Genomic DNA, 11,152 nt, shown 5'->3' with positions numbered 1-11,152 from the left:
ATATATATATATATATATTTTTTTTTTTTCCCCCATCTCTGGTAACCAATAAAGAGAGTTTTCTTCTATATATAAACCTTTCCTTCCCTTTTTGATGGACATATAGATTGTTGACCATTTTGAACGATTTCTGGTGTGTTTACTGTCCTGGAGGAGCTGTATTGCAGGAAAAAAAATCCATCCTTTATACACAGCCCTCTATGTGTGAGCAAATACTTCTGTAGCTGAGATTCCTGGAAGTAGAATTGCTGGGTCAGAGAGCTGCCAGGGAAGGGTGTTTTGGATGGAAAGAGCAGCATGGGTGGAGTTGAGAGACACAGGGCGCAGGGCCGTGACTTAGGGGTGCCCCAGATTCAAGACAGGCCTTGGGGAGTGGCAGGACTGTCATGCTGGGAGCAGGAAGTGAGGAGGGAGGGTGGGCCAAGGTGGAGTGGGAGGACAGGGAGAGAGCCCAGCTGCCTAGCTCTCTTGGCCATCAGCAACAAATAAGTCACTCCTGCCAGATTGGCTCCAGCACCTTGTTTCTTTCAGATGCCAAAGACCCGGATCAGCTGGGCAGGAATAAGATCACACACATCATCTCCATCCACGAGTCACCCCAGCCTCTGCTGCAGGTATTCCTTACCCCCCCCACCCCACCCCAAGGTTGCAGACAGGTGGGGGGATGCACACCCCATAGTATCCATTTACAAGCACCAGTTGTGTGCCAAGCCTTGTACTGGTGTATTGACCCAAACAAATGTATTTGGTCTTCACCATTGGTCTTTTTTGCATTACCACCCCTTGTCACCTGCGGCCCAGAGGGGTAAACTAACTCCCCTAAGGTTGCACATCCAGAAAGTGAAGGAGCCAAGATGTGAACACAGGCCCAGAGGCTTCACATTGAACCTTGAAAAGGCCCCCATGTGGGTTTCCCATAACTCAACCAGATGGATGATTCCAGATAGATAAGTCTGGGCTGTGTGTTTTTGCTGTGTGACCTTGGGCTGAAACTTCACCTCTCTGGGCTTCTGTCTCCTTAGCCCTGTCTGCCCTAGGAGGCTGTTGTGAGGCTTTAAGCTGTCTTCAGGGGCAGCGAAGATACTTTGTGCCAGTAAAGCATGGTTCAGAGGAATTGGTTCTGAGACAAGGGAGGGTCAGTGGGTGTTATGACCCAAAGGAGGAAAGAAGTAAATCCAGACTATACGTGCTGCAGTCAAAAGAACCAACGAAGTTCACGTCATTATCACTATTCCTACTGTGACCCTGGGCATGGGACTGTACCTCTCTGAGCCTCAGTTGCCTGGTCTCTAAAATGGGGATTTTATAATAGAACCTACCTTGCTGAGTTGTTGAGAAAGTGATTGAAAATGACAGCCATCAAACACACTGCCATTGAGTCGGATACGACTCATAGTGACCCCTCCTTGGGTTTCCTAGGCAGTATTACTACAGAAGTAGATTGCCCAACTTTCCTTTTGAGAAGTGGCTGGTGGTTTTGAACCGCCAGGCTTCTGGTTAGCAGTCAGATGCCTTAGGCACTACGCCACCAGAGCTCACACCATATAGTAGCTGCTAAATAAATACAGCTGATATAATGATAAGGTTAATACTATTCTTATAGAGCCCCTTCCTCTTAGTCTGTTTGGGTCTATGTCATTCACTCTGTCCATGGAAGGGAAAGAACAGTGGCCTGCAAAGGGCTCTGGAGATCTGAGACGGAGACCAGGCTGTGCCACAAACGTGCTGTGTGACCCTGGGCAGGGCCCTTCCCCTCTCTGGGTCTGTTTCCCTGTGTCCTATGTCCTTGTGGTAAGGATTGGTGATTTCCAAGAGCAACCTCTAATGATCTCTGATTGTCAGTTTCATCCAGAGATGCAATTTCCAGGCCAGTCGAGTCTGATTGTGCTTTGTAGGACAGCCTTGTTTTATAGGATTTGGAATATACAGTCACTAGATTGCATAGACAAGGTTGTTAAGTCGTGAATATATTTACTAATGAAATGACTGCTTACAAAATGAGCCCCTGTTCCAGCAGCCCTCCCCTCTTCTCACAAGCTTTACTCCCTCCCCACCCATTGGTGAATTTACCAGTCAGGCCTTGAGAATGCTGTGCAAACTCAAGGCCAAGTGCATTGCCAAGTGAAACTGCAAACCTTGCAAAAGATGCAGGATTGCAGTGACCTTGAGGACAGTGAGTTGGAGAATGGCTGGAATCTCACACAAAGTCATTGACAAAGGAGGACCTGGCCAGGGATGGGCTAGGCACCTGAAAAGAGGCATTTGAATATCAAAAGATAAGGGAAGTCATTGAGCAAAGCAGCGAGGTCCTTGGAACATGTGAGCAAAAATGAACTGTATGATCTTTTATGAAGGGTAAATGTGAAGCAAGGGATGTAGCAATTTTGCAGGGAAAATTACAAACACTTGGTTCATTCCTTGATTATTCTAATGATTGTTGTTGTTGTTGTTATGTGCTGTCGAGTCGGCCCTGACTCATAGCGACCCCTCCTTGGGTTTCCGAGGCAGTATCACTACAGAAGTAGGATTGCCCAACCTTCCTTCCGAGGAGTGGCTGGTGGGTTTGAACCGCCAGCCGTCTGGTTAGCAGGCAAGTGTCTTAGCCACTATGCTACCAGAGCTCCCATTCTAATCATTCTAATGATTAGCACATGATTTTTAACCACAGTTCATAAAATACAAGATTATTTCATATCTTTTTCTTTTTTCTGTTGCAAGATAATCAACTCTGCTTTGCTCTGTGTGTGAGATTTTGGTCCCATTTGGGGGGACTCACTCTAAGTAGCCCTTTCCCAGACATTAGGTCAAGGGCTTCGGGGTCCTTTTTATCAAGTCCTTGTGCCCAAGTCACTTACAGGGTTAGGATATTTGGCATCTGCTCAGAAGGTTCTGGAATCAGAGACAGTCAAGACTGGGGGGCCCTCAGAGATGGCATCTACTCTCTTTGGACAGACAGAACAACAGAGACCCAGATAGGGGTGAGAACTGGCCTGGGGTCACAGGGTGCTTGGGCAGCTTAATCAGGCTAAGGCATGGGGTGAGGGGAGGTATGGGCAAGGAGATGCCCCCACCCCCCCACTGCCTGAGTGTGTTTTCTACTTGTAGGATATCACCTACCTTCGTATCCCAGTGGCTGACACCCCAGAAGTTCCCATGTAAGTTCCTTGGATGGAGAGATAGCTGTCTCCTGTGGTGGTGGTTGGAGGGATGGTGTGGAGTGAGGTGGTCTCAGAGACCAGAGAGGACTCAGACCATCAGTCCGTCCTGGAGACCCAGCCTGGGTGGCCACCTAGACAGACTCAGGTTTGAGTCACCCACACCCTTGTTGTGTGCCCCTGGCCAAGACTCTTAACCTCCTCAGGCTTCAGTCTTCTCAGCTATGAAATAGAGAAGGTATCCTCCCTCTTGGGATCAGATGCGCCAATAGATCTGAAAAGGTCAGGCCCAGCCTGTCCCTGACCTCAAGAGTTAAGATGTCTGGTTCCTAGCTCGGCTTTACTATTTACTTTCTGTTAGACTCTGGACAAATCATTTCCCCTCTCTGAGCCTCTTCTGGTGAGATCAGCTTCAAGGGGGCTTTCAATGAGAAGAGGATCCAAGACAGGGTCTGGTATGGAATAAAGGCTCAGGAGGTAGGGTTTTTGTTAGTGCTATTAGCAGCATCCTGTACCTCCCAGTCTGGGGTGGGCCCAGACACACACAGAGTCCACTCCTGCCCCTTGAGAATCTTGCTCCCAGTCATTGTCATTGTTCCCAGTTGCTTTGATGGCAGACCCCAGAGAAGTAGGACTCTGTGTCTCCTCCCACCCATTCCCTTGAAAGGCCAAGATAAACATTCTGTGAATATGGATAGGATCCACCACACACCCTGGAGAGGTGGTTTGGGCTGCTGCTCCCTGTATGGCAGGATTTGCCATTACTGGCCTTTCACCATCTGGAATCATTCCTTCACACACACACCTCTACTTCACACTGTACTTCTGACCCCTGTTCACTATTCACTGTACATGCCGGCTGACCTAAGGACCCCAGGCTCTTTGTCCCCTGTCATCCTGTGCGTGGGGAGGGGGACAACTCCCAGGAGTTCTGTCCCCCAGGGCTCCCTACCCTATTGTTTTTTTCTTTAGCAAAAAGCACTTCAAGGAATGTATCAACTTCATCCACTGTTGCCGCCTCAATGGGGGGAACTGCCTAGTGCACTGGTGAGTTCAGGGGGGAGTTGGGGGAGGGATTGAGGGGAGAAGAACTGGCTGCCCTCCATCCCAAACACACTCATCCTGCCGGGAAGGTAGAGGCTGGAAGAGATCTCCTGCCTGTCACAATGCTTCATAGTCCGCCCTTCTCCTGGTACAGGCCAACCAGGCTTTCTGCTTCTTACCAGCTGTGTGGCCATGACCAAGTGGTTTGGTTGTTCCTCCCTGAGACTCAGTCTCTTCATCTGTAAAATGGAGAAAGGAATGTTGCATTCACAGGGCTGTTGGGAGGAATAGGTGAGGTCATGCAGGTAGACCAGCACTCTCCAGTAATTCTGGCTCTCCCCTGTTCTCCTCCGGGTCTGAGAGTGCAGGGCAGCGGGGAGCCCTAGGCTGGGAGACAGAACCCTGAGTCTTCCCGGCTGTTGTTGAGGTGGTGGTGGTTGTTAGATGTCATCGAGTCAGTTCCAACTCAGAGCGACCCCACATACAAAAGAATGAAACACTGCCCAGTCGTGCACCGTCCTCACAATCTTTGCTGTGCTTGAGCCCATCATTGCAGCCACTGTGTCAGTCCATCTCGTTGAGGGTCTTCCCCTTTTTACTGACCCTCTGCTTTACCAAGCATGATACCCTTCTCCAGGGACTGGTCCCTTCTGACAACATGACCAAAGTACAAGAGATGAAGTCTAGCCATTCTCACTTCTAAGGAGCATTCTGGCTGCACTTCTTCTGGGACAGATTTGTGGCTGTGTTTCTTCTAGGACAGATTTGTTTGTTCTTCTGGCAGTCCATGGTGATACTCGATATTCTTCGCCAACACAATTCAAATGCATCAGTTCTTCTGCGGTCTTCCTTATTCATTGTCCAGCTTTCACATGCTACTGTAAATACTATGGCTTAGGTCAGGTGCACCTTAGTCTTCAAAGTGACATCTTGGCTCTTAAACACTTCCAAGAGGTCTTTGGCAGCAGATTTGCATGTCATTTGATTTCTTGACTGCTGCTTCCATAGACATTGATTGTGGATCCAAGTAAAATGAGATCCTTGAAAACGTCAGTCATTTCTCCATTTATGATGTTGCTTCTTGGTTCAATTGTGAGGATTTTAGTTTTCTTTATGTTGAGGTGTAATCCATACTGAAGGCTGGAGTCTTTGATCTTCATCAGTAAGTGCTTTAAGTCCTCTTCATTTTCAGCAAGTAAGGTTGTGCCATCTGCATATTGCAGGTAGTTAATGAGTCTTCCTCCAATCCTGATGTCACGTGCTTCTTCATATAGTCCAGCTTCTCAGATTATTTGCTCAGGATACAGATTGAATAAGTGTGGGGAAAGGATCATTCATTCTCTAACATCTCACTTAGCATCTATCCTGTACCAGGCTGGAGCTGGTTCTACCAGAGCCCCAGCCATGAAGCCAGCTCCATGTTCGGTGATAAGTGCTGTCCTCAAGGGCTAGATGGGGCAGAGGGTCCTTGGCCTCCCTCTGTGGCAGCAACTCATGATGTCTTTTGGCTCCAAGCCCTTCCATGGCTCTCCATCCCACTCAGGATAAAATCTAAACTCCACACCACAGCCCACAGGGCCCTATCTGGTCTGACCCCTCTCAACCTCTCCAGCCTTCTCTCTCAGGCTTTTCCCCTCTATTCTCACTCCAGCTTCACTGGCCTCCCTGTGCTTCAAATCTATCATGCTCCCACCTCAGGACCTTTGCACACACTGTTAGGACATTCTTGACTAACTCTTACCCATCCTTCAGGGCTCAGTTTGATATTATAATGCCTTCTTGAAAATCCCTTTCTGAATCCTCCCTATATTCCCCCAACTAGATTTAATACTCCTTCCTATAGGCTCTCCTAGCCTCCTGAACTCCCTTGCAAGCACTGATCCCTGCCTAAAATTGCTTCTCTGGTTAGCATCCATCTCCCCCACCATACTGTAAACTCCAGCAGGACAGAGGCCATGTCTAGATAACTCCCCCTGAAAAACAACAAATGATCAAGAAATGTTTGTTGAATGAATGAATGAAGTGATGTTCCCCTAGGCTGTTCTTTATTTTTTTTTTATTTGGATGAAAATTTACAGAGCAAATTCACTTTCCATACAGCAGTTCACATACACTTTGTCTCATGACATTGACTACAATTTAACTCAATGCAACAGCTCCTCTCCCACTTCCTCCCGATAGTTACCTCTTCCCTGTGTCTATCCCTCTGTGCACCCCTACCCCATGAGCTGTCTCCCTGTGTATAAACAGCTCTTCCTTCTCCCATGATTGTTCTCTCCAAGGAGTGTGTCTACCTCAGGTAAATGTTCAACTCAGATGCCTGTCTTTTGTTTGGCTGGTAACCACAGGAATGGGTTCAATTCCAGACCTGATGGGCAGCTAGGGGCCATAGTCTCAGTGGTTCCACCAGGCTCTATTAGACCAGCAAACCTGGTCCCCCTTTTTTTTTCCAAATGATTTTGACTTTTGTTCCACATTGTTCTCCCACTCTTTCCAGAATCTCCTACATAGATCCCCTTCCAAGAGGTTGACAGTGGTAGGCAGGCAGCATCTAGTTCTTCTGGTCTCATAGTCATATAGGCTGCGGATCGCATGGTGTACCAGTTGCCAGGACTAATTGTTTCCATGAATCTTTGGTTTTCTTCATTCTTCTTTGCTCTGGACAAGGAGAGACCCATCATTGCATCTCGATGGCTGCTTACAAGCTTTTAAGATCCCAGGGGCTACTCGCCAAAGTAAGAGGTGGAACAATGTTTTGTGTAGTATGTTATGCCACTTGAGCTTGATGTCCCCTGTGACTGTGGTCCCGAGCCCACAGGTTCAACTACTTGGTCCTTCTGGGTAGCTGGCTGTGACCAAGAAGTGACTACAACCTTGTCCCTTGTCAGCTCTACTGTACACCTGGGAATTCTTACAGATCATACAAATACACTTATAGGACCATTGCCTGCCAACCCTATACATGGTTTTGGGTACACTCCCAGCTACATAGACATACCTAATAGTTCAGCCTGACCACCCATCTATCCACCCGTATACCCATGTTTGCCTTCACTGACAACGTAGGCTGTTCTTGTGGGAGAGCACCAGGGGGAATATTCAGGTCAGAGGGAGTGCATGGACAATGGCCTGGGGGTGGGAAGAGAGATTCAGACAGGTTCCTCATGGTTGGAGCTCCAGAAGGGCAAGAGCAGGACAGCTGAGGGGGCAGTGGGGTGCCTGGGGGTGGGGCATGGAGGAGATTGGGGCTCACCTGAAGCCTGGGCGCGGGGGGTCTCAGTTTTGCAGGCATCTCCCGCAGCACTACCATTGTGACGGCATATGTGATGACTGTGACAGGGCTAGGCTGGCGTGATGTGCTTGAAGCCATCAAGGCCAATCGGCCCATCGCCAACCCCAACCCAGGCTTCAAGCAGCAGCTGGAGGAGTTTGGCTGGGGCAATTCCCGGAAGGTAGGGGCTAGGGCTGGGCTCGGGGTGGGAGACCCTGGCACCTCTTCCCACTTGAGCTGAGCACCAATTGGAAAGAACTGATTCTGTGCCTCAGACCTGGCAGACCTGGATTTGAAAACTTGGCCTTAGAGCTAATCCAGCCCCCAGGGGTATTTTGTTTGGACAGCCAGTGGGTTTTATTATTATTATTAAAATTTTGAATGCCTTTATGCAAGACTGTGGACCCTGCAGTTTGACCAGGTCCCAGCACTCCCCACTGCCTGCTTTGCTTATATGATCCCCGAGGCATTTGAGCATTTGCCTCCCTTGCCAAGAACTGTCTTATCTGTGTCCTGAGAACTCTGGTAGCGTAGTGCCTAAGGCACTTGACTGCTAACCAGAAGGCTGGCGGTTCAAACCCACCAGCCACTCCTTGGAAGGAAGGTTGGGTAATCTACTTCCGTAGTGATACCGCCTCGGAAACCTAAGGCGGGGTCGCTATGAGTCGGGTCCGACTCGATGGCACATAACAACAACAACAATCTATGCCCCACCACTCCTGTGCCCAGTCCAGGTCCTTGATGCAGCCAAAGCCATTCCTTCCCTATCTGGGCAGATAGAAACCAAACCAAACTCAACTGACGTTGAGTCAATTCATAGCGACCCCCTTTGGGCTTCAGAGGTGGTAAAGCTTTAGGGAACTAGATTGCCCAATCTTCCTTCCGTCGAGTGGCTATTGGGTTTGAACCGCCAACCTTCTGGTTAGCAGTCACATGCCTTAGGCACCACACCACCACAGCTCCTGCAAATAAATGTCAAGAACAGAGGCTTCCCAGGGCACAAGGAATGAGACAGGAGAGAGAAAGCCAGGAAGCAGCGTGCACTGCTCAGCAGGTGGCAGTCTGGTTCCGAAAGGCCTATCTGCCTGGCTTCATCGGAAGAAACTACTACTAGCAGGAACAAGCCTGTGGATAGAGTTGTTAAGGCCAGTGCATGTGAACACAGGGGAGGGAGAGAAGGGGTTAATGTGGTCACCACAGTGTAGGTAGGGGTCCCTTTAGCAGATCCGGAAGATAGAGTCTCTGAGGGGATAGGAGTTCTGAGAGATGAAGAGGAATTCCGGGAGGAGGTGGAAACTCTTTGGCGCTGGGAGGATGCTGAGGAAGGGGAGGAGCTTAGCGGGGTGTGGGAAGCTGGGACAGGCGCGGAGCTTGAGAGAAATTGCTGTGCAGGAGTGGGGGTGGGCTGCCCAGATTTCCTTAGCCCGCTTGGCGAGGGGGTCCAGGCTGGGGCCGGCTGCCTTGACCCTTCCTGGAGCACGGCATTGACTCACGCCCCACCGCATCCCCCACCCCAGCTGCGCCGGCTGCTGGAGGAGCGCTTTGGAGAGAGCCCGTTCCGGGACGAGGAGGAGATGCGCGCGCTGCTGCCGCTGTGCAAGCGCTGCCGTCAGGGCTCCACCACCTCGGCCGCCTCCACCACACCGCCTTCCGGGACCTCCGAGGGAACACTACAGCGCCTGGTGCCTCGGACTCCCCGGGAAACCCACCGGCCGCTGCCGCTGCTGGCACGTGTCAAGCAGACTTTCTCTTGCCTCCCGAGGTGTCTGTCCCGCAAGGGGGGCAAGTGAGGAGCCCACCCCGCATGGCTCCTCTGTTCCTCCCGACTGGTCCCCTTTGGGGTCTATGTGGACCTCCCCTTGGCTCCAGGACGAGCCCAGAGCCTGTGGGAGCCCCAAAAGGGCCTGAGCCCCGCCCCACCCCTCCCCTCCTGCTTGTCTGGTCGCAGTGTTTGTCCTTCTGTATGTTTCTTTGTCTGGCCGGCCTGCTGCAGCCACCTGGTGCCTTAGTCCTCGGGCTGGGGGAGGGGGCACCCGGGCCTAGACCCTTAAAGGCAGAGATGGAGTGTGGTAGTGGGAACAGGGAGGCCCACTGGGCCTGGAGGATATTAAAGAGATACAAAAGATGCCTGACTGAACCCCTCGAGTTACTCAGGGTCTGAGTTACCAGACTGCCTGGTGCCAGGAGGCGGCAGAATGGGAGAGAGTATGTGTTCCTGAGGGCCCAACAAGCCTAAACACCCAAGGCTGAACAGCTCCGTGGAGTTTTCTTGGCCGTAATCTTTACAGCAGCAGATCACCAGGCCTTTCTTCAGCGGTGCCTCTGGATGGTTTGAAACGGCCAACCTTTAGGTTACTAACCACACCCACTGCCATCAAGTGCATTCCGACTCCTAGCGACCCCCATTGGGTTTCCTGGCTGTGAATCTTTATGGAAGTAGATTGCCTCATCTTCCTCCCTTGGAGTGGCTGGTGGGTTTGAACTGCTGACCTTCTGGTTTACAGCCAGATGCCTTATTTTTGCCACCCAGGACCTTCCTAACAAACCTGCCCCTGAAGTCCACAAGGTTGAACTCTGAGTACACCCACTTCCCTGACACCCCCCCTCATCCCTTCCAGGAGCCCTGGTCTCCTGACAAGGTCTCAGATTCCCTCCTTCTCTCTGAACACCCTTCCCTTCTGTGAGCCCCTCTCCTCCCACTGAGACCCCCTTCCCACCCTGAACTCCTTCCTCCTCCCCAGCTCCTCCTCTTCTTTATTCACAAGTAGTAGTAATAAGTAAGTACCTTCCTCAAACCTGACCTAGCATGCATGAGTTCATTTAATCCTTAGTTAAGAAACAGTCTCAGAGAGGTCAGGCTGCTGGCCCAAGGACACAAAGCTGGAGTAGAGGAGGCTGGATTTGAACCTAGGCTCTTTGAGTCCCCTGGTGGAGTACCTAGCAGCTTGTTAGGAAGCAGCTCCTTCTGGTCTGGAGGGTGCTGGAAGATCCAGCCCCAGGTGCTATGACTCTTCCCAGCTAGTTTAAAGGCCAGGGCAGCCACTGAGGAGGGAGGGCCACAGGTGAGCCCAGTAAAATAGCAACTGACCCTAAGGGTGAACAGAGGTAATTGGAGCCAGTTTTTCTCTGAACTAAAATTAGCCTGAACTTGCAAGGGACCAAAAATAGCTGCAATCTAATTGCAGCATTACAGGGTCCCTATTATGCACCAAGGGCTGTGCTCAGTGCTGTTGCTTGGGGAGGCACAGATCCCAGTGCTGGGGGTCATGGGAAAGACGGAATAACCTTCACCGGCTGCCCTAACCTCATTCATTCAACACCGAGCACCAACTGTGGCAGACATTGTGTGGGGGCACTGGGGATACAGCAATGAACAAAACAAGACTAAACCTATCTCCTCAGGTTGCTGACCTGGTAGGTGAAAGAATCAATGAACAGATTAAAAAAAATGTCAGGCAGTACTATGGATTGAATTATGTCCCCCAGTAATATGGGCTATGCTAACCTCTATGCCTGTGGTTACCATCTCATTTGGGAATGGGTTGCCTTTGTTATGTTAACGAGGCAGGGTTAGCGTAGGGTGTATTTTTTTTTTTTAGGATTTGGGTGAAGATTTACAGAGTAAATTCACTTTTCATACAGCAGTTCACATATACTTTGTCTCATGTCATTGACCAAACTC

General features: G+C 50.3%; 1 protein-coding gene across 1 annotated transcript in view; it reads left to right on the top strand.

Annotated features, from left to right (window-relative positions):
- The window catches only part of DUSP15 (dual specificity phosphatase 15), a 16,619-nt gene extending 7,359 nt beyond the window's left edge, over window positions 1–9,260 (top strand). Inside the window, exons 3-7 of the mRNA XM_007934716.1 lie at window positions 532–614; window positions 3,106–3,155; window positions 4,128–4,202; window positions 7,480–7,651; window positions 8,988–9,260. Of these exons, the coding sequence (XP_007932907.1) occupies window positions 532–614; window positions 3,106–3,155; window positions 4,128–4,202; window positions 7,480–7,651; window positions 8,988–9,260 (653 nt within the window). The remainder of the gene's footprint in view (window positions 1–531; window positions 615–3,105; window positions 3,156–4,127; window positions 4,203–7,479; window positions 7,652–8,987) is intronic.
- Window positions 9,261–11,152: the final 1,892 nt, after the last annotated feature.

Source organism: Orycteropus afer, unplaced genomic scaffold, assembly GCF_000298275.1.
Source record: "Orycteropus afer afer isolate SDZICR_OR568_19922 unplaced genomic scaffold, OryAfe1.0 scaffold00020, whole genome shotgun sequence".
NCBI classification, from domain to species: domain Eukaryota; kingdom Metazoa; phylum Chordata; class Mammalia; order Tubulidentata; family Orycteropodidae; genus Orycteropus; species Orycteropus afer.
This window is presented reverse-complemented; position numbering and strand designations above follow the sequence as displayed.